Source organism: Antechinus flavipes, chromosome 1 (genome assembly GCF_016432865.1).
Source record: "Antechinus flavipes isolate AdamAnt ecotype Samford, QLD, Australia chromosome 1, AdamAnt_v2, whole genome shotgun sequence".
In the NCBI taxonomy this organism is placed as follows: Eukaryota; Metazoa; Chordata; class Mammalia; order Dasyuromorphia; family Dasyuridae; genus Antechinus; species Antechinus flavipes.
In genome coordinates this window covers 178,777,775-178,802,358 of record NC_067398.1, presented here as the reverse complement: position 1 = coordinate 178,802,358, position 24,584 = coordinate 178,777,775, and the positions used below count along the sequence as shown (strand labels likewise).

General features: G+C 33.6%; 1 protein-coding gene across 2 annotated transcripts in view; it reads right to left on the bottom strand.

Annotated features, from left to right (window-relative positions):
• The window catches only part of POLR3G (RNA polymerase III subunit G), a 78,280-nt gene that overhangs the window by 10,147 nt on the left and 43,549 nt on the right, over positions 1 to 24,584 (bottom strand). For both annotated transcript variants that reach the window (XM_051993518.1, XM_051993509.1), the window contains exons 4-6: positions 18,895 to 18,960; positions 15,600 to 15,650; positions 3,202 to 3,284 (exon numbers count right to left, since the gene is read on the bottom strand). In XM_051993518.1, the coding sequence (XP_051849478.1) occupies positions 3,202 to 3,284; positions 15,600 to 15,650; positions 18,895 to 18,960 (200 nt within the window). The remainder of the gene's footprint in view (positions 1 to 3,201; positions 3,285 to 15,599; positions 15,651 to 18,894; positions 18,961 to 24,584) is intronic.

The following is a 24,584-nucleotide window of genomic DNA, read 5'->3' as shown; positions in this document are numbered from 1 at the left end:
GACAGGCATGGATGGATTTTAAACTACATATTTTGAGGAAGATATTTATTATTTTTGAGGGATAAATAATTGAGGGAAGATAATTATTAATGAGACCACGGAACAAAAGATGTTAAAAACAACAATGATAATAATAAGAAGCACTTAAAGCACTTTGAGGATTACAAAGTGCTTTATATGTGTTAACTCACTTAATTTTCACAACAACTCTGTCTGGTGCTATTATTATTCCATATTATAGAACAGGAAATTGACCCTGACAGATTTGTCCAGAGTCCCACAGGTTTTACAGGTTTAGACAAGATTTGAATTTTTAGTTTTTTATGACTTCAAGTCTAGTCACAAAATATTTTAGATTTTCCTTTAACAGGCAACATCGCCTATCTCTACTGGGTCTTCATCCCAAATGAAATAAAAAAACAAAAAGGAAAAGGACTTATATGTACAAAAATGTTTATAGCATCTCTTTTTTGGTGGCAAAGAATTGGAAATTGAGTAGATGCCCATCAATTGGGGAATGGCTGAATAAATTGTATACACTATTAGGCAATAAGAAATGCTGAGCAAGATGGCCTCAGAAAAACATGCAAAGACCTATGTGAACTGATGCAAAGTGAAATGAATAGAAGCAGAATAACATTGTACACAGTAATAGCAACATTTTAAGATGATCAATTATGAATGGCTTGGCTATCCTTAGTAATACAATGATCTAAGATGACTCTGAAGGACTTGTGATGAAAAATGCTTAAAAGGGATTTATGATTCTCATATTAATTGATATAAATATAATGAATATACTAATAATTTAGATTTTTTTCAGAGCTCCCATTTTCCCAGCAGATTCTGGCTTGGGAGTTTACAATGCAGTTTGAAGAGACAATCATTCTGACAATGCTCACATTTTTGTGCTTGTTCTATGCCTGTCCTGAAAAGTATCAAAAACTTTACTCCTGTTTCCATCATAGAACTTTGGTTCTGTACCCAGAATGGTGGTTATGACTCCTAAAACTTGAAACAATCAACTTAAGAATTGCTCCCTCAAGAACACCTATATTGTCTTGCACTTGTAGGCTGGCCTACAAAACTCTAGAAATGATTATATTGTAATCCACTTTCTCTTGCTCACATCTCCATCCCATCCCACTTTTAATTTATGTATACAACTTTGCTTTTCCTGCATCATGATGAGTTTTTTTTTTTGAGAAAACTTCAAAAGTTTGTAAACAGCATCCCTCATCCCTCTAAAATTAACTAATTAAACCACTATTTGATTGCTGATACACCTGCCTCTGACTAGCTCTATTTCATCTCCAGCCACTTCCAGATTAGAGAACAGTCCAGAAATGCTATCCATCCCAGAGAAAAAATTGATGTCGTCTTATTGAAGCATACCTTTTTTTAACTTGGTTTTTCTTGGTCTTTTTTTGGTCCATGTTTTCTTTTTACAGTATGACTAACATGGAAATATGTTTTGCATGTCTACACATGTATAACCTATATCAAATTGCTTCCTTTCTCAAAAAGAGTGGTGGGGAGGAAGAGAGAGAATTTGGAACTCAAAATTTTTAAAATTGTTTTTGCATGTAATCAGGGAAAATACTAAATAATTCATTTTTTATACCATTTTGAGTTACACATTTGTCTCCCTCCCCAAGACAGGAAGCAATCTGATAGAAATTATCCATATGCAATCATTTAAACCTATTTCTGCATTAGTCTATTGTGAAAGAAAAATCAGAACAAAAGGAAAATAATTAAAAAAAAAAAAAGGCAACTCCTTTCCCCCCAGTTAGACTTTTCTGGTTAAGTTTGGGGTTATATTGATCAAACCCAAGTGACAATATTTCTATCAAGTTGGAATTCTAAGCACTAATTGTCGCATAGGATTACAAATACAGCAGTGACAGAGCAGGAGGAGGGAAGAAGTGAAATGCAGATTTTTTTTTTTTTTAAATTTTTAAATTATGAGTTGGTGACTTTGTACCTAGAAAGTTCTAAAACCTAGAAAGTTAAGACTGAAAACTCTTTATGCTCTTGAATCAAATATGTTACGTTTCAGTAATACACAGATCCTAGAACTAGTTAAAATTTACACAGTTGTTGCTTTGTTTGAGACTGGAATGTGGCATTTATTTCCCTCTGAATATACATACATTTCAAGTTAAAGACCTGAAATACTTCTCTCTCTGAAATAATGATATAATCATTTGAATTCTAATTTCATTGTATTAAACTGATAATTTTGATGGAATTTTTAGATTTCATAGATCAACTATGACCTCATATTCAAGCTGCAACAAGCCTTTTTACCCTGTCCTGAAGATAAAACACATTCAGAGTTCCAAATCAATTTTCCTTATAATATACATCTCCTTAATACTCTTCCTACTGCTGAGTTCAAAGGTGGCTAGAATCTAAACAGTTTCAGTCAATATAAGTTGGCTACAGCTTGATACCTTTAAGCTATGTCTGCAATCTCATCCATCATCTCACCAAATTTAAGTTTGGCATATTTGATCACTAATCATCAATCACCACAACTCCAAGGAAGTTCATAATGGTACACTGAGTACATAAACAAAGATATGTAGAAAGAAAATGCTATATGGACATGAGAAACAAAAGGAAGAGGGAGAACATGTAGAAATTAAATATTACAAAGAAAAAGAATATAATAAAGAAAATAAGATATTTAAATGTATAAACTCCACATACTTATTAGTTCTCTTTCCTTTACCCTACTTCATTCATTCATTTGTTTGTTTGTTAATTTGTTCATTCATTCACTTATTTATTTTTGGCATTCCTGGGTGGGCAGTCATTGAACCTAGAGAGGAAGAAGGCAAAGGGATAGAGAAGAAAGTATGAAAGGTGACGTTTTCAAATGAGAAAGGAAGATTGTGAAGATTGAGAAAACTGGGGAAGAAACTTGACAATATGTAAGATCTCTGACTCTGCTGATGTGACAAATTATGCTACTTTCCAGCTAATGCATTGGCTTATCTAGAGATTTCCTGTTATTTCAGCAAACTGTGTTTTCTTTTGCCAAATAAACTGTTTTTTCTTCTGCCAAATCAGTGGTATCAAAGGATAGTGTGGAACAACAGGAGGAGTGAATAAGCTGTTTCAGGAACGCAGTATCCAATCTGCTGAAGTAAAACATATACTGAGACTGCATAACAAGTAGTTGAAGCTTACCTCAATTTTTTTCAATACATCCACAGTACTCATGAGCGTAGCAGCAACTTTGGCTGTACCTTTTGTCCTTTGGCGTTTGGGGCCTGTTGTGGTAAAACAACTAGTTAATACAATTTTTCTAGAACAGTAAAGAAAGCTCAACATGTCATGAATTATACTGCTCTGTATTTCATGGAATAAATAATGATGACACTTTACACTTCACTCCTCTAAAGCATTTCACAGTTTACTGAGCACTTTTAAGTATATTCATTCCATTCCTTAACATGTGAGGTAATCAGAGAAAGTATTGTTATATTCCTATTTTAAAAGTAAAGAAATTGATGATGAAGAGACCTACTTTACCAAAGAGAATACACGTAGTCCAGATAGAACCTTAACCACAAGTTCAGACTATTAATCTAATAAGCTGTTTCACTGGTTGTATATAGGCCCTATTTAAATTTATAAGACATTTATTAAGTAGCTGTTACGATCAAAACAATCAAAGTATATTTACTAAATGACTCATAATACAAACAAAAGACCACAGCCCACAATAGTAAATAAAACCTAGTATATTAAGTAAAACTATCACATTTCATAAAATAGTAAAATCAGTTTAGCATATTTTAAAATGCTTTTTTTGGGAGGGAGGAAGGGATTGGTGGGAAGAGGTTGTTAATATGGATACTGAGCTAACACTAGAAATTCTGATCAAATCTCCAAACATGAATCCTCCTAGTCAATTACTATCTCATATGCCTAGAATTTAAGAGATACCACTTCATTTTGCTTAAGAAATAAAAATGTATGATTTTTTTTTCATGAATGTGAGTCTAATCAATGGAGAAAGGGATAGGAATTCAATATTTGAATATCATTACTGAAAGATAGAGTAATTCAATTGAACACTTGTAATTAAAAACACCATAATTAATGCCTTACCTCTAAATATATGAATTTAGATTTAACACATTGCAAAATAAAAGTGAGTTCCTTTTTTTTCAGCCCATTTAACATCTTCTATACTAAATTGGTGGTGTAGGCTTTACTCAATAAACTACCCCACGATTAATAATGAACTCAATGTTATTTTAAACTGACACAATGACTTCTCTATAGACTCACCATTATTAGCTGCAAAATGGTACATTCGCCTTGTGCTCTGAAAATGTCTAATGATTCTCTTTTCCCCTCAAATCTCAATTTAATAATGGGATAAAAAGGGTAAAAAAAAAATAAATAAATCAAGAAAGATTTTTTTCATAATTTTTGTTTTACTGATCAGTTTGACCTATTTCTTCCTTCTCCTTTTTCTTTAACAATATTGGTTATATAGAATGATTCTCTGGGAGGTGGAAGAAAATACTGGTTGAAATTTTTCTATATATATATATATATATATATAAAATCAACAAAAATGATTTTTTAAAGACTTCAATTAAGAAGCTTTCGCTAGAATGTAAACATATTGTGAGTAAGGATTGTTTCATTCCTTGTACTGGTAGTTCTATCACCTAGCACAATGCCTAGTTGATAGGTGTTTGGCAAACAATTATTGATTAAGCATTTACTATATGCCAGGAACAATACTCAGGCGTTATATTAATGCAAAATATAAAAGCTACAGAGAGAAAAGGGCTGCAGTGAAATGTGTTTGGTCAACCATAACTGATAGGAATGCAATTTTCTATCATTTGCAAATTAGGATTCATTCAGCAAATAAGCCCATGGTCATAAATTTTTGATGGAGATTTTTGTAATGACCGCGTATTTAAAATCAGCAGGAGTCAGGAACTCAGGTTAAGGGAAAAATCTTCAGTCTTTATTGAAGTGAAGAGGTGAAAAAAGATTGCGATAGCAATATGGGCAACTCTCAAAACAAACACAAAAGTTGTCGAAAGCAGCAAAAAGCAAAAAAAAGAAGAGAAACAAACAGAATCCTAATAAGCAAAAGCAAAAAGAAGAAGAGAAGGGAAGGAAATGGCTCAGTGGATAGAGCACCAGCCTTGAAGTCAAGAGGACCTGAGTTCAAATCCAGCCTCAGACACTTAACAATTCCTGGTTGTATGACCATGGGCAAGTCACTTAACCCCAACTGCCTCAGCAAAAAGCAAAAAAGAATAAGAGAAACAAACAGAAAGCAGAGAGAGAGGTCTGAGCTCTCCTCCCCTTCCTTTTTCACTCCCCTGCCATCACCCACCAGAATCGTCATTTCCTATACAACACATCAGTACTTGCACAAAGAGTGGGCGGGGGCCATTCTTTCTCCAAGCTTATATATTAATAGAGTATGGTCCAATTACTATTTAGCCTGATGTGCTTGGGACCTCAGTGCATCAACTCAAGCCTCAGCCCATTACAGATTTTACTCAAATAAAAGTAACTTTGTTGGTCTTAATGGCTGCTTGCTTAGTGCCCCTAACTTTCTAATGCTTTAAGAATCCTCTAAGAAGTAGAAGCACAAGGTCACTGTTTAATCTGCTTTGTAGAGCAGTAAACATAATCAAGGGTGGAAGAATCTCTAATAAATTCTGCAGCCCAAACTCAATGCTGTTAGAGCACAATAAAGCCAAGGCAGTAAAGCATTATGTACTGTCAGGGTTTTCTCTAAAGAGATTTTATCAATAGCATCTCATATCATAAGACACAAATCCCTCTAAACCACGTACCAAAGATTTCAAAAAGGGAAATTAACTTCATAACTTCAAGCTAGTTATATCTAATATGTCCTCAGAATGTCAGTGACAAAAGTAGAGCCACCATATTTTCTTAACACCTTCTTGTTGAGATTTTGCATAATTACTGCTTAAAATAGATCTTTTGCTATTCATGGGGTATCAAATTATTAAAATCTGTTTCAAGTTTTTGATTTTAAACTGTCTTCATAAAAGTATGGATTGTAAGTTTAAGCAAATATCTTTACAGAGTTTGACTAAAAGAAAATTACTCATATACATATTTGTATGATTCAGCAGTAGAGAGGGCTACAAATATCTGTTAGGGACTTAGTCCACAGGAGACTAACAATTCCAATGTTTGCTACTCTTTCCTTCCCTTGACCCCCACCTTTTTATGTTATCTAACTTTATAACCCTAGAGAAAGTCCTGAAGGTAAGGCAGAGTTTGAATAAATCTCATTCTTAAGTAATCAGGAGGGGTAGCTAAGTGATGCAGTAAATAGAGCACTAGCCCCACAAGTCAGGAGAATCTGAATTCAAATCTGATCTCAGACAATTAACACTTTCTAGCTATGTGACCCTGGACAAATCACTTAACCCCAATTGCCTCTGCAAAATAAAATAAAATGAAATAAGTAATCGGGAGATGAAAAACAGGTATTTATCAAATACTTTAAGGTTTCTAAAGCACTATACATATATTATCTATGTCATTTAATCCTCACAAAAACCTCTGGGAAATAACTACTAGAAGTATTATTATCCCCATTTCAGAATGAGGGAATCTCAGCTCAGGAAAGGTAAATAATTTAACAAAATATAAAACAGATCAAGGACATCCGGAAATTTTAAGGTTATCATGGAAAATAGCAGCTTTTGACAGTTATGAATCTTCTAACAAGGAAGATCTAAGCAACAAGAGATTTGTTTATCTCACTTTTAAAAAATAAATCACTTCTACAAGTTAGAATCCATAAATGGAAGATCTGCTCTCAAAGCATCTTGAAACTCATTAATGTTTCAACTTCCCAATTCCCAAAATGATCTTAAAGCACTTCTAAACTGTCAGTTTATTTTGCATCTATAAATCTGCTGGGTCATTGGAGACATTTAGCCATTTGCTGGTCCATACCCTCCTAGTGCCATGACAACAGAGACACAGTCAGCCCAGTTCTTCTCTCCATTCCATCATAATTAGGATGGCTTCTACCATTCCAGCTTAAAAAACTAGTAAGAATAAAGGAGAAAACCCATGATGTCTAACATGCCAAAATGCCAGTGTCCCAATGCTCTGAACTGGAAAGAATGTATGTAGTCCTTTTCTATAAGCACAGACAAGATGTTAGGGACTAAAAACAACAACAAAAAATAAAAACCAATTAGTACGATAAGGGCTATTTTTATTGTGTTTTAGTGAAATTTTTATGTCTAAAAGTTTAAGGAGAGAGAGAGAGAGAGAGAGAGAGAGAGAGAGAGAGAGAGAGAGAGAAAGCATGATCTAATGTATAAAGAATTATCCTCAAAATCAGGAAAACCTGAGCCCAAGTTATGCCCATGATACATAATGGCTGTGAGACAATGGACAACACAACCTAACCCTCCAGCTCTGTAAACCTCTTTGTTGCCAAACATTTGTTGATTTGCATGTGAAAAAATAGTCTACTCACTAGAATTTCCTCTACACCAGTGTGAAAAACAATAATAAAAAAAAAAAGCCTAAAGTATCAACTAACAAAGTGTATCGATTCACATATCAGAATCTGCAATCAAAATCACTGTTATTAGAGTTCTTTAATTCAAAACATCATCATTCCCACAAAACAAATGTTAAATACATAACAGAATATCTATGCTACTTGGAAAAGGAAACTTCACTGTATGAAATTAAATGAAATGAAGTTAACAATTGCAGTCCTGTTAATACTGTTGATCACTCTCAGATCTCTTTCTCTTTCTCTCTCTCTCTCTCTCTTTTGGACAGTTCTCTCTCTTGGTTTGTTTAGCTCCCACCTCTTCCTCCTTTATCTTCATTGAGATCATGCCCTGAGTGTCTCCCAAGACTTTGACCCAAACCATTTTTTCTTTTCCCTCCATTCTATTGCACTTGGTGATCTTATGCACTCTCATGAGTTTAACCTTTGCCTCTGGTTCAGATAATTATCAGATCCTAATGGAGATAACCCAAAACTTGGAACCCTAGAGCCGTGGGGATAATAATGCTTCCTACTTAGCCTCCAGAGCCACCATCCTGGGAAGCAACTTTTGTGGAGATGCATCCTGGCAACTGGTCCTATAAGTATTACAGTCACAGCTACTGAAGACCCAAAAAGGAAAGTTCTTACCAACAAAGTTTTTGATCCTGAAAAAGGGTTCAACCTCAGAAACAATTATGATTTTATCAGAGGAAATACCTGTATTTCATCTGTATTATCATCTGATTTGTTGCTGGCTGTAAAGAACACTTACATGGTAGAGTAGACAAGGGCACTGGGCCTAAAATCAAGAAAACCTTAGTTCAAAGTCAGCCTTAGATACTTACTAGTGGAACTTATTTCTTCTCTGTTTGCCTCAGTTTTCCCACCAGTAAAATGTGGATAATAATAGTACCTTCCCCTCAGGGTTGTTTTGAGACTGAAATGACATAATAATTATAAAATGCTTAGCATAGTGCCTGGCATGCCATAGACACTATATAAATATTAACTATTATCATTATTAGTATATACCATGGGATCTTTTTATCTTACTCGTAGCTGTAACCTTCCATCTGTACTGTTTGCTTCTATTAGAATGTGAACTCTTTGAGAAAATTGACTGTCTTACTTTTAAATTTTTATCCCCACTACACAGTACTTTGTACAAAGTATTTAATACATGCATTTTCATTCATGTATTTACTCATCTATATATCCAACCTTCATATCCACTGAGTTTCAGTCCCACATCACCAAATGCCTTTTGGACACTGTACACTGGATGCTCCATAGGCATCTCAAACTCAACATGTCCAAAATAGAAATAAATTCTCTCTTCCCCCAAAAGCATTTTTGTTCTCTAAACTATAATAGTAGTTGGATAATAATAATAGTACCATCTCTCAGGGGTATAGTGAGGATCAAATGAGATAATATCTATAAAGTGTTTAGCACAGTGTCAAGCACATAGCAGGTGCTTAATAAATCTTTGTTCCCTCCCTGTTCCTCTCTCTCTTAACCCTTCTGAGAACACTATATCCTCCCAGTCACCCAGGCTTGCAATTTCAATGTCATTCTCAGTTCCTCATTTCGATTCACCATGTAAACTATTTCAAATTACAAAGAACATGCTTAAGAGATGAAAAATTACAAATTTAAAGATTAACAATGAAAGCTTCGTGGGTCTAGATCTAGGCAACATATTAAATGTATTAAACATTTTGAATGATTTAAAATTAAAGACAGAAGTGGATGTAAGACGAAAGCCAAACACTGAAAAGCTCTCTTGCCTATCAGTCAACAACAAATATCATATAAATTCTCTAATAGGACTAAAATTCTACTATTCTTAAGCTTTTGAATTTAAAAGGTTTTTCTACCCAAATAAAATTATTTGTGGCAGGAAACAAAGAAGAGGAGACATGGTGATAATTGTGGTGCAAGAGAAGGAACACTAACTAGGTCAAGAATCTGGATGACCTGGGTCTCTAGCTGCTATCTAGTGAGCTGCAGGATACAGGGATTTCTTAAGCTTCAATTTCTTCACGCATCATTAAGCACTTTAGAATTGAGGTGTTAAACATATGCATGTTCTCACAACACACCCAAATGTGGCCCACAACACTTCAAATGTGACCTGAACCAGATTAAAATGCAACTGATAAACATTTAACATAATTTTAAAATGCTGAAAACATAGATAACATTAATGCAAATTTCTAAGTCAATATTCGGTCTCAATGGATCTTTATGTATAGTTGAGTTGCCCCTCTTCTTCTGAGTTTAACATTACTACTTTAGAATATAGAATACATTTGCCCTGCCTATCTCACAGAGTTATTGTGAGAATCAAATAAAATAACACAAGTAGAAAATATATTATTATTCCTATATACATTCATTTCTTCATCTATCTTTTATTACATAAATTTTCATATCTGTCTGCTAAGCTCATATTCTTTTCCTGATAATCTGAGTTCAAACATGAAGGGAGTCTTTTCTACAATAAATCAAGAAACTGTTGCCTCTGGTCTTCCTACTTCTTTGAATGTTTTTTATAATGACCTTAGATCATTTTTCTCCTGTTTCTTTCTCGCTCTCTTTACTTTCACATTCCTCCCTGTTTAAAAAGAACTCACTCATATTCTGTTTTTTGTCATTCCCCTCATAGTAGAGGAATAGGTAGGTTTATATATTTAAAGCTAACTGGTCAGAAAGCCTGAAAAGCAAAAAAATAAATAAATCATTTCAGCTTAAAACGTATCTAATTTCTCAACTTATTTTTTTATTACCAAAGTAAACAGCCTTGGTAGGGAGAATAACTCATTTTTTAAAAAGGCACAAAAAAAACCATCTCTGTAAGAAGGCATGAAGAAACAGCTGTTATGAATGCTCAGAATACACTCTTCTCTCTATCTAGGTTTTATGCCTGTCACTTCTTCAGTTCAAGGATAAAGGTGAATGAGGAAAATTGAGCATAAAAGGCAGTAGTCATGGAGATTGGTTCAGCTTTATCTGTTCCTTTCAGAAACACCATAGGGAAGCAGGATATTAAAGGTGAACAGGAAAGGTTTTATAGAAAATTAAAGTCCTGTTGCAACCTCTAAAGAAAAAAAGAAAGAATGTACAAAGTCGCTTAGAAATAGTCCTAATGACTGAGAACAGGTTCCATTTTTCTTTAGTAGTTATGTAGCATTAAATATTTCAAATTTTTTAGTAACACATATGGGACTAGGTGAAATAGTGGATTTTAAATTTGGAAGGAGGATACATCCTATTAATTTCAAGGAATGAAAATTAGATTTAAAAGTAACAAGTGTAAAACAGTAAAAAGAGGGGTGGGGCAGGGAGGACTTTGACAGAAAGAGCTGAGGTTTTAAAATGGCTACCAAGAACAACAAAAGGCCTTTTTTCATCTTGTGTTAAAACTCTGTTGGAAGCAAAAAGATCCAAAAGGGCCACACATGAAGCAAAGGGAACTCTGACAATACCTAATGGAGAGAAGGCAGAAGAACTCGATTTTTATTTTACTTCAATTTTCTCTACCAAGTAGAATGGCATTCAGAACTAGAAAGTCAAGCTTAGAAGTGGTTTATGGGGAATTAGAACATAAGTGATAAGATAATGAAAGAACATCCCTCAATTGAGTTCAAATCATCAGTCTAGTATGAACAACATCTCAGGATCCCAACAGAACTCAAAGTCATAATTGATAAATTAAAAAACTGATTTCAAGTTTAAAAAAAAAAGACCAAGTCTCCCTAGTTCATCCAGAAGTATGGGTACTCACTTCTAATCCCAATGCTGATCAACATGAAAGTTTTGACCTGTTCCATTTCTCACTTGGTCCTTTTTTTGGCAACCTAGTAGCATCTTGATCCCTTGTACTTCCCATACTGGTGCTTAACTTAGAATGGATGCTTTTTTTTTTTTAAGAGTAATATCTTTTTATTTTTTTAAATATATGCAAAGATAATTTTCAACCTGCATCCCTGCAAAATTTTGTGTTCTAATTATTTCTCCCACTCCCATACAGTAACTAATCCAATATAGGTTAAACATGTGCAATTCTTCTAACCATATTTGTACATTTATCATACTGCACCAAAAAAAAAAAAAATCAGATCAAAAGGGGAAAAATGAGAAAGAAAAAAACAAGCAACCAAACAACAACAAAAAGGTGAAAATACTATGCTGTGATCTACATTCAGTCGCCAAAGTCCTCTCACTGGATGCAGATGGCTAGCTCCATCACAAGTCTTTTGGAATTGAGTATGCACACTCTTAGCTTATCCCTACTAAGGCTTAGAACTCCACAGATCAAGTGATTCCAAAGTCTCTGCCCTCCCAGTCGCTGGGATTTCAGGCTAAGCTGATTTACAATTAAATTGTACTGACAGAGCATGGTGTCAAGAAAAGGGAATTTATAGTCCTGTTCTGGTTAAACCATAGCTAAAATACTGTTTTCTGTTCTACATACTACACTTTAGGAAGGATACTGAGAAGGTCAGAATGATGAAGGCACAAAGAACAGATTGCCAGGTCTGGAGTCATAGACTCACCTTCTCAAATTTAAAATTGGCTTCAGACTTCTTATTTGTGTGTCCCTGTTTGTTAGTCCCTCATCTGTAAAATTTGCTTAAGAAAAATATAGAACTCAAATGTCTTTGTCAAGAAAAACCCCAAACAATGTCATGAAGAGTCAGATATTATTGAAAAATGACAGAAGCACAGCTGCAGAATGGTGAGAAAATAAAAAACCTCTATCAGCTACCTGTGCACCCCCTCCAAATTATATTTACTTTCTACATACTTATTTACATTCATGGTGTCTTCCCCAAAAGAATATATACTCTTTGAAGGCAAACATGTTTTTGTCTTTTGTTAAGGACATTTTTGTCCTTGTAACTCCCTCTTTTCCTATACCTCGCACAGTGCTTGGCACACGGCAGGCAGATTTTTGATATTTTTCCACTAACATTGGCAAAGTCATTTTGTTTTCTGGTTCTGCTTCCCCTACTTCTCTGAATTCTTCATATCTTTTTTGTTATTGTTGTTAGCAAAGTAATATTGTATTACTTCATATTGGTTTATTTAGCTGTTTTCCAGCCAATAAACATCTTCTTTCTTAGACATCTTTTGTTGCTATGAGTATTCTGGTTTATATTTGTCCATTCTTTCCATTTTTGACCTCATTTGGATTAGATGTCTAGACATGGGACCTCTGTGACAAAAGGTCTAAACAATTCTAGTTACAGGGAGCATGATTCCAAATTCTAACCCCACAATTTCATTTTATATCTTATGTGTATTCCTCACGAACAATAAATTGTTAGGTTTTGTTATCCAATAATCTCATTCTATCTTTATTAAGAAATGATGAATTTTTAAGTATAAACTGAAGAATTATTTTTACTTTATTTTTCATGTTTTTTTTTTGTGATATGGCTAATATAAAAACATGATTTCAAATGTATAAGTGATCCATCATATTGCCTGTTTTTTCAGTGGGTACAGAAAGCATAGGATAGAAGGAGAGATTTGCAGTTCAAAAACTTTTTTAAAAAGCTAAAAAAAAAGATAAAATTTTTTAAAAAGGAAAAAAAAATTGTTTCCATTAACCTCTTTTGTGTTGTGTTTCCTATAATTGTCTTTTCATTTAATTCAGCTCTTATTCTCTGTAGTTTGTGCCCCTCAATTAGGAAAAAGAACAAATTGTAGTACAAGAATAAAACAACATTATTAAGTAAGGAGCAACAACTAAAAGCAATTCAGAAAAAATATGGGAATACTCACATAAAATAATGCATAAACATACACAATAACAGTAACAGAAATAAAAAAAATATAAAAAAGAAGCTACAGTTTGACTAATTGTAATGAGATGTTGTTCTTGGGAAAAAGTCAGTCAATACCATTTATAAAATGCTTACTATGCGTCAGATAATATATTAAACACACACACACACACACACAATCAGATAATTAGAGAATTAAGAAACTATATAAAATATTTCCTAAACTTAGGTGTCTTTCTTTGTGAGAGTCCCTTGTGAGAGTGGTAGGGCTGGAAGAGGATAATAACAGAAAATAATTTCTATGTAAACACAAAAACATACCAATAAAATTTTTTTAAAAGGGAATTTATACTTAGTTATGAGTTGAATTAAATGACTTCCAATTCTGAGAATCAGTGATTCTTTGAAATTTTCAGATTTAAAATTAAAAAATAAACAAATCTACACCATTTAAATAGTCTGATAGGTTAATTCCATGAAACAAAATAGTACTATACTTTTTTTAAGACAATTTTTTTCTTCAAGAAATTTTCCACAGATAATAGAAATATGCATTGTTCTTTTTCCTCCAAAGGTTGTTTAATGATAAAGCAATTGATATCATGAGCATAAAATGTATCCAGCAATACCTTATGCAGGGTAGAAAAAATGGTGAGTATAAATCCCATTACTGTTTATTATTTTATTGAAAAGGACAATGACTGAATGTTCCACTTAAAACTAAAACAGGAAACCATATCCTAAATAAATCATTTGCTAATTATTTTTCCTTATAAATTATCCAAGCTAAGGGAATGTCTTGATATTGCTATTATTCTCGTTCTCAAAGAGCATCATGACATTAGAGAGGTGATGCCATGACATATAAGTAAATTGGATTTAAGTGAGGGAGGGCTCTGCAAGATCACCTGTCTCACGTTCCCTTCAGAGCAATCTAGGTCCAGTAGCCAGATATATTTCAGGACAACAATAATTCATACTTTCAAATTATAAGTAAAGCACAGAAAAGGCCTTGAGAAGACCAGATAAAGGTATTCCAACGCTGTTTTATTATGTGAGAGATACTGAGATCTTGATGATATATACAATAATGTTGTAGGCTCTTTTGATTTCAGTAAAGTCTTTTTCAAACTCTGAAGTCCATTAAAAAAAAAAAAAAAAAAAAAAAGACTTGTTTTTCAGTTCATACCTGACTCTTCATGACTCCATTTAGGGTTTTCTTGATAAAGATAATTAAGTGACTTGCCATTTCCTTCTCCAGCTCATTCTTTACATGATGATGATGTAATGATCTCATTTGATCCTTGAAGAAATGAGATGAGAGAACTGAGGCAAACAGGGTTTAAATGACTTGCCCAGGATCACACAGCCAGTAAGTGTCTTGAGGACACATCTGAAGCCAGATCTTCCTAACTCCATGCCCAGTGCTCTATTCACTGCACTACCTCGCTGCCCACTAAAAAGAGATTCACTGTAAATACAAGACCCGCAAACTATCCTGCCAGTTTAAAATGTGGCAATGTAATGGAACATCAAGAACACTGGACCTGGAATCAGAAAAGCTTCTGTATGCGTACCTCCTCCAGTCCTTATTGGCTGAGCAGTTCTGAGCAAGTCTCTTCACCTCTAAACCTTGTTTCCTTAGCTATATGATAGGGCTAATAAACCTGTATTAACCACTTTATCAAATTTCTTCAAGGAACAAATGAGATCATTATAAATCTTAAAGCACTACATAAATGTCAGATATTATTATGCATAATATTTAAGTTCAAGCTGTTTCCTAAAATTAAAGAAATATCTTAATGAAATACTTCCAATTCATAAACAAAAATTGAAAAGCCAAGGCTAGCACATCAAGAAATCCTAATAAAAGCAGAAACTTAATCCTTAGGCCACTAAGTTTCATAAATTACCACCTATCCAAGAGAGATAAGTGTGGGATAATGGATAGAGAAGCTGATCTATGAATCAAGAAGACTTGTATTCAAGTCCCATTTCTCACACAAAGTAGCTATGAGAACTTGTACAGGTCATTTAATCTTTCAATGCCTCAATCAATTCTTTTAAGATTATAGGTTGAAGAAATTCAATGAAAGGAAATCACATTATGTCCTCACCATCTAAAAAAAAAATACAACATTGGAGCTTTAGCAAAAATGTAAAATTTAAATAAAGTCCATATCAAGTAGTAAATTAATGATTTTTTCATACCTAAAAGACTACTTTTTATCATAGCCTACCTTTTGTCAGCTTTTTTCGTGGCATCATCTCTCTTGGAAGTCTTCTCCAGTCTGGGGCAAAGAAAGAGAGAGAGAGAAAGACATAGGAATGTTACCATTGATTTTGACTGAAAATACCTAACCTCTGGATTCAATGTATAATCCAGAACAATATTTTCTTTTTTTTTTTATTAAAGCTTTTTATGGATAATTTTTCAATATTAACCCTTGTAAAACCTTGTTTCAATTTTCCATCCCCTCCCCCATCCCCTATCCTAGATGGCAAGTAATCCAATATATGTTAAACATGGTAGAAATATGTTAAATCCAATATATGCATACATGTTTATACAGTTATCTTGCTGCACAAGAAAAATCAAATCAAACAGGAAAAAAAAATGAGAAAGAAAATAAAACCTAAGCAAAAAATAACAAAAAGAGTGAAAAAATGCCATGTTGTGATCCATACTCAATTCCCACAGTCCTTTCTCTGGGTGCAGATGGCTCTCTTCATCATAAGATCACTGGAATTGGCCTGAATCATTTCATTGTGGAAGAGAGCCATGTCCATCAGAATTAATCATCGTATAATATTGTTGCCATGTATAATGATCTCTTGGTTCTGCTCATTTCACTCAGCATCAGTTCATGTAGGTCTCTCCAGGCCTCTCTGAAATCATCTTCCTGGTAATTTCTTACAGAACAATAATATTCCATAACATTCATATACCATATATTCAGCCATTCTCTAACTGATGGGCATCCACTCAGTTTTCAGTTTCTTGCCACTACAAAGAGGGCTGCCACAAACATTTTTGCACAAGTGGGACCCTTTCCCTCCTTTAAAATCTCTCTGGAATATAAGCCCAATAGAAACATTGCTGGATCAAAGGACATGCATAGTTCGATTGCTCTTTGGGCATAGTTCCAAATTGCTCTCCAGAATGGTTGGATCCATTCACAGTTCCCCCAACAATGTATCAGTGTCCCAGTTTTCCCACATTCCCTTCAACATTCATCATTATCTTGTCCTGTCATCTTAGCTAATCTGTAGTGGTATCTCAGAGTTGTCTTAATTTGCATTTCTCTGATCAATAGTGATTTAGACCACCTTTTCATATGACTAGAGATGGTTTCAATTTCTTCATCTAAAAGTTGTTCATATCTTTTGACCATTATCAATTGTAGAATGGCTTGAATTCTTATAAATTTCAATCAATTCTCTATTTTAGAAATAAGGCCTTTATCAGAACCCTTGAATGTAAAAATGTTTCCCCCAGTGTATTGCTTCCCTTCTAATCTTGTCTGTATTAGTTTTGTTGTACAAAAACCTTTTAACTTAATACAATCAAAATTATCTATTTCATGATCAATAATGAGTTCTTTTTTGGTCACAAATCCTTTTCTCTTCTACAGATATACGAGAGGTAAACTATCCTATGTTCTTCTAATTTGCTTATAGTATCATTCTTTATATCTAGATCACGAACCCATTTCGACCTTATCTTAGTATACAGTGTTAAGTGTGGATCAATGCATACTTTCTACCATACTAGGAAAAAAAAAATTGCAATTTTCCCAAAAGTTTTTATCAAATAGTGAGTTGGGCTCTTTGGGTTCAGACCAATATTTCATTTCTAGAATGAAAGGTCAAGTGCTCTGTTCAGATAACTGTACATTAAACTATAAATGAATTCAAAACATTAAATATCTCAGAATAACCACACTACTGTTGTGTCTACAGCAGGCAAAGAACAGTTTTGGTGCATTATCCTAGCAAAAAAATCCAGATAGTTCAGAGAAAAATAGACTATTTCAGTTAAAAAAGCAGCTTCTGCTTTCAGTCACTTTTATTACTATTGCTCTTTTCCATATTCCTTTGACTATGTAGACATGATACCAAGCATGGAAATGAAGCATCATTAAAACAACACATCCAAAAACACTGCCAAACCATCAAAAAGCTCATTAAATTTGTGGCAAAAAATATTTAAGTCTCAAGTTCATATGACATTTCTTAGGTATCGGATTTCTACAGTTTAAAAGAAAAAAATGTTTCACAGAAAGTCAAGCTAAAGTATGAAGAGATAATAGTTTAGGACCAGTGAGAGATGAAATAGAAAAAAATGAGATATTTGAGACTGTTTCCATGGGAACTTATGTCCTCATCAACAATAAGTGCTGACTGACCAACTATGTGCACATTTATAACATAAAAGAGGTAAAGCTCCCTTAAGCCCCTTTTGAAAGGTCAGGTGCAAGAAAACTTTGAAAATACTGATTAAAACATGAGATGAGATGGGCAGTACAGAGAAAACAGACCTAGCTTGAGAAAACAGAGACATGGGTTTTGGCCCTGACATTTCCACTAATTCATTTAATCACTCTGGCCCCAATTTCCTCATCTGTATGTAAAAATCTGAGAGATGAATTGGATTAGGAGTTCCTAACCTGGGGTTTGTGGAAGAAAAACAACAACCAAAAAACTTTTTTTTTAAAGATGAAAAACTATATTTCTTTCATAATCTTATGTGTTTTATTTTTAGACATTTAAAAACATTTTTCTGAGAAAGGGTTCATCTGCTTCATCAGACTGCTAAAGGGACATGACACACAAAAAGGCTTAAGAAACCCTAGGTTAGATGATCTTTAAAAATTTTGTTTAACCCTGATTCTATGTCAAAGGTAAAAACCTGTGGTTCTTAATTACACAGCAATCAAAATGACAAAATCTGTAAGAAAAGGTATCTAAACAACTAAAAATAAATTACATATGCCTAAAGAAAGGTAAAATGTGGGGGGGAAAACCAACTAAAATAACACATCTTAAAACTAGAGTTTTCAAGGTATAAATTAATTTTCTCGGATGAAGGGGCAAACCATTATTCATTTTATAGTACGATTAAAAGGGTATGTGAGATAGGAAAGTGCAATTAATATGGACCCAAAACTTTTGAAATTGGCAATCCCTACAAAAAGAAATCTCTTTTGCTGATAACTAACTAGCTGTTACAGGTTGTCCCTGTATTCTAGTTCTTCCCTATTTCAAAATGTGAAAAATCCTCTTTTATGCCAGCTCCTAGAATATTCACATATCAGGTGACTATGATCCATCTCTAGTGTTAAGCAAAAACATATTAAGCACCTAATAAAAATTTCTAGAATTGAATTACTGAAGCCCTAATTTAAATTACAAAAGAGAATTTGAGTTTAGGAAGAATACTCTTACTTCTAGGGTCCAAAGATAACAGAGATGGTTCTATGTAAAAGGAGACAAAAAATGTTTAAAATAAAAGTTTTAGCTAAACATATTTACCTGGTACCCATTCCAAATCGTCATCTTTGTAGCTTTTCAGATATCTTTTACTGTATCTTTCAATTTCTAGAAATAAGATAGAAATTATCCATTAGCATAAAACAACTTGATAAAACAATTTCACAAGCCTGACTTCAGTTCAAATTTATTCTAATTAAAGGCACTGAATATTCCCTGTCATTTCATAGATTTTTTCCAAGTATATTAAGTATAAATTTCTAAGTCCATAGAGAAGCAACGAGTTTTATTCCTAGTTCTGCCACAATAACATTAAAAATCAAAAGTTTTTCGATTCAAAGAAACTTCAGAGATGCCCTAATTTTATATACAGAAAAATTGAAACCCAGGAAATATACATTATTACCTGCTCAAGGCTGGAGCCAGGAACAGAACTCACAGATCTAGATTTCCAAATGCAGTAATCTTCTCCCCTACTTTATGCTTCTATGTTTCCAAATTATTTCAATTAACAAAAATGAATTTTCTCTTCCTTCTACCTACCCTCAATGTTTAAAAAGAAAAACAAACGCCTTTCCACAAATACATATCATCAAAGAAATTAATTTCTCACATTGAACGTATCTAAAAAATAGGTCTCATTCTGCACTCTCAGTAGATCATCTTTCTGTCAAGAGGTGGGAAGTATGTTTAATCATCAGTTATGGTTGGTAGTTCCATTGGATCAAAATTTTTAAGTCTTTCAATGTTATTTGTTTTCACAGTGTTGCTATTATACAAATTGTCCCATTGGTTATGCTTACTTCAGCGAAGTGACATATGCCTTCCTGAGTTTTCCCTGATATTGTCCTTTTCACGATTTTTTTTTTTTAACAGCACAACAGTATTCTTTTACACTTATATACCATAATTTATTCTGTTATCCTCCATTGGATAGGCGTCTCCTTTAGTTAGCACAGGTAGTTATGGGTTCTTTCCTACTTTCTTTCTTCTTCCTTTTTAAATATGTTATTATTTTATTCTATTTCCATTCAATCCCCACTTACTAGGTACCTAATTGATTAAGGTCCTAGGCTAGGAACTAGAGATACATAGATGAATAAAGCCAGGCCCCTACTTACAAGGAGTAACTAACCCAAGTTTTTCACTTTCTTTCCTCTTTTGGTTGTGGACTCAGTAATGTTAACATTAGGTTAGTCCAATATATGTCCAATATCGTAACTATTTGGGGGTCAAAGTTCCAAATTCTATTCTAATTCATAGGTCTACCATGAGTACATTAACTCCTTTAACATTTGTCATTTTCCTTCTTTATTAACTTTTCCAATCTGACAGATATGAGGTAGAACCCTAGAACTTGTTTAATTTACATTTCTCAAATGCCTAGTCATTTGGAATTTTTCTCTCATATGGCTGGTGATAGATTAGATTTCTACCTTTCAAAATTACCTGTTGATATCTCTTGATCATTTAGCGCTTGAGCATTGGCTCTTCTTATCATTTTGAGATCTTTATCAGCAAAACTTATCATAAAACTTTCCCTTCGGGATTCTATGGCACTGTTTATAAAGTCTAATTAACACATCCAACTTTTTGTCATAAATTGAGCTTTGTTTGCAAAGAACTTACTAATCAAATTATCACTGCTCCATTCTTAAGATGGATGGAAAGAACACAATAATAACTCTATAGTAAGGATTTGTTTGGAATTTTCATTGATCCTGATGTGAAAGATACAGAAAATCAGAGCAGAGATAAACATTTTAAATGTGTTGCAAAAAAACAACAACAGGGATACCAACATCTGGCGAGACAAATAACCTCTTAAAGAATCCAGAATCTTCCACACTCCATGTGTCCCCTTGCTTCAGAAACCCTGAGCATCTTCAATTTCCCCCCAAACAGCCAACATTCAACCAGTTCCAGAGTTCTATCAATGTTATCTCTGCAAAACCTATAGAATTTATTCCTTCTCTTCAAAATCCATGGATATCATTCTCCCCAATACAATCTCTCACATCTACAAAGACAAACTCTAGCCTTATTTCCAGTCTCTTTATTCTTCCCATTCATTGTAGTTATGGTAGGATTTAGATCCCAGACCAAATGCTTCGTTGTGGGAATTTTGGCTCTGTATGATTCACTAAAGAGCAAGAACCCTGTGATTTTAGGGGATTGTTTAAGCAAATCTCAGGAGTCACTCTCTATCCCAAAGTACTTCCTCCTCACTCAACTTATAGAGCTTGTGGGCTAAAGGAAACAAAACTTCTAACAAATTTTTATTCTCTCTCTTTTCCTTTAGATAAGGGCAGATTTTATCCTGGGAAAAAGCTGCCCCAGAAGATCCCACTCTCTCTATTAAAAAAGAATTGGAGGCAAGTTTAAGTAGTCAAAACTCTCTGTCTTTTGGGAACAATTCCAGTTTTTGCTCTCTATAATCTATCTTATCCTTTTCAACTATTAGAGACTTTTGATGTCCTTATATTCACCTCTTTCTCAAATATTGATATCTTCATCCTGATTGTGGTCTTTTCACACTACCTACAATTCTCACCTCAAATATAAACTCACTGGTCCAGCTGCTATAATACTCATTCTTGCTTGCATTCCTGTACCTATTTAACAAACTTGAGCCCTCACTTAGCCCTTTGCTCCAACTATCTAGTTTTATTACCTGCTTTCTAGACTAAACCAAGGCTTCTTCTTCTTCTTTTTTTTTTGCTGCTGAGGCGATTGGGGTTAAGTGACTTGCCCAGGATCACACAGCCAGGAGGTGTTAAGTGTCTGAGGCCATATTTGACCTCAGGACCTCCTGACTTCAGGGCTGGCACTCTATCCACTGCGCCACCTTACTGCCCCTAGACCAGGGCTTCTTCCCTTTTTAGCCAAGAAATTTTTATGTGACCCTGGGCATACAGGTATATAAAATAGTGGATAAATCAAACATTTACTGATAATAAATCATAATTTCTCAACCTCTATATTCAGTTTTAAGACCCCCTTTTGTGGGCATGAACCACAGTTCTAATACTTCTCAGCCTGATCTTTTATTTACATGATTAAACCCTATCAGGGGAAGTTAATTCTGACTATTCATTCATGGGGCCTGTAACTTTAAAGGTATAGCCAGGTGTCTCCCAAGGCTATATCATCCTTCTAATCCTAATTCTTTCTTCAATTATCCCAGCTGGCTGTCTGAGTAATTCAATTATTTAGGAACATGGTTAATACATTTGAATTGAATAGTAACAGAGCACTATGCTAAGCATGGTGACAGATACAAAGTTTAGAGAAAATGAAATTTCTCAGGAATTTACAGTACAATAGGAAGATAAGAAAGATTACTATTCTACACAGCATTTCCACTTATGAATATTACAGAGGCACAGAACAAAGCTAATTGACTTGGGGGGAATTAAGCAGATGAAAATAGAGAAGAATATCACAGGCTTAAGAAACAACAAGAGCAGAGGCATAGAAGGTGGTAAACTACTAGGGATGTTCAAAGACAAGGGATGCATCAAGTAGGTCACTTAGGTTGAATTAAACGATGGATGGAAGAAAATAAAAAACGATTAGACAGCAAAGATAAGACAGTACTACATAATGGTAGGTCTTGAATGTCAAACATACTTCTACTGATCTGCTCATGTTGATCCCTCCCTATAGAATACATTTCCTTCCTAACTGCCTCATTTTAAAAAAGCAAATAAACAAAAATACTGATAAACATCCTTTAAAATTCAGTTAATTGTCCTGCTTCCTAAAGAGATGCTTGATACCTGCAGCCAGAAATACTGTTTCTCCTCTGAATTCCCATAGCAATTTGTACCTCTCTCAAACATGTGACATGTATGTAATTTATTATATCAAAGAAAATGTGGTATTCCCAGTATTTAATTCTAAGCTTCTTGGTCAAAGATCACACTCAATGGAGCTCTATAGTTCTTCTCATAGAATCTTAAAAAAAAAAATCTTATTTAATATTTTATTTTTTCCCAATTATATGTAAAAGCAATTTTAACAATCTTCAACCCCAAATTTGACTTCCAAATATTCTTACTCACTCCATCTTCCCCCTATTGAGAAGGCAAGCAATAACATAGACATGTATAGTTGTGCAAAACATATTTCCATGTAAATCATTCTGTGAAAGAAAATCAAATAACAAAAAAATAAAGAAAAAGTACCTTTGATCTGCATTCAGGTTCTACAAGTTCTTTCTCTGGAAATGGACAGCATTTTTTATCATAAGTCCTACAGAACTGTCCTGGATCATTTTGCTGAGAATAAGTTATTCATAATAGAGTATTGTACACTAGTGTCAGTAAAGTACAATGTTTTACTAGTTCTGCTCATTTCACTTTGCAACAGTTCATGTAAGTCCCATGTTTTTGAGAGCATTCTACTTATTTCATTTTTTAAAAATCTTATTTAAAATGTTACTTTTCCATGTAAAAACAATTTTAACATAGAATTAGTTTCTACTTATGTTTTAACTTTGTACTCACAAATACCCAAATACATGAGATCAACACAAAAGTTAAGTGGTGCTGTTTTATTTTGTAATGCAAACATTTATTAAAAATCAAGCCATGATAATGAATTTCAAGCAACTATTGTTTTAAAAAATTAAACATGCTAGCTTGTGTTTCCCATGATTATGAAGTACATGTAACATTAAGATTATTAATTTCTCTTTTGTTCCTTGGCTTTTCTAAGCCTCTGTAATGGAAGAAAAAAAGAAGCAAATACATTTTTAATATTAATGTAATGGGATATTTCTATGTCTTCATCACGTTTTAATGATGGTATATTTGAAAATATGAGGATGATATTGATTTGGCTACTACGATAAAAAAAAAAACTAAGATCAATATACTATGACTAAACTAGCTGTTCAACAGAAGCCTTTAGGTATTTATGAAGACACTAATAGCTACCCTTTAATTATTGCTGGAAGAATAAAGTACTCATCACAGTCAATAACCATAAAAGATGGTCAACTGAATGTCTACAAAAACTAAAGCATTTGCAAATAATAGTCCATACATCCATTCAAATATTTACTGAATGCCTACTTCAAGCAAGACCTTGACAGTGCTAGACACTGTGAGAAACATAAATTGGATAAGACAGAATTCCTGACAATGGAGAAGTTTAAAGACCATAGATCTCAAATAAGCTTCATGGATACACCTTCCAAAAATAATTTAACCAACTTGTAGAAACAAAATTCCAGCAATAATGGATAGACATAGTTATACTGAATCATTCAAGTTTCAACCTGCAGGTTAGAAAACCCTAAAAGATGTTCTATTTCAAAAGTAACTCACATTTCAGAAAGGCCTGGAGAGTCTTACATGAATTGATGCTAAATGAAGTGAGTAAAACCAAGGGAACATTGTCCATAGCAATAACAAAATTATGTGATGATCAGTTCTAATGGATTTGGCTCTTGTCAACAATGGGGTAATTCAGGTCAAATCAAATACCCTTGTGATGGAGAGAGCCAGATCATAATATAGTTTTTTTCATTTTTTGTTGTTGTTTGCTTGTTTTGTTTTCTTTTTGACTTGATTTTTCTTATGCAGAATAATTGTGAAAATATGTATAAAAAAACTGTACATGCTTAACATATATTGGATTACTTGCCATCTGGGAAGGGGAAAGGAGAAGGAAGGGAGAAAAAAAAAATTGGAACACAAGGTTTTACAAGGGTGAATGTTGAA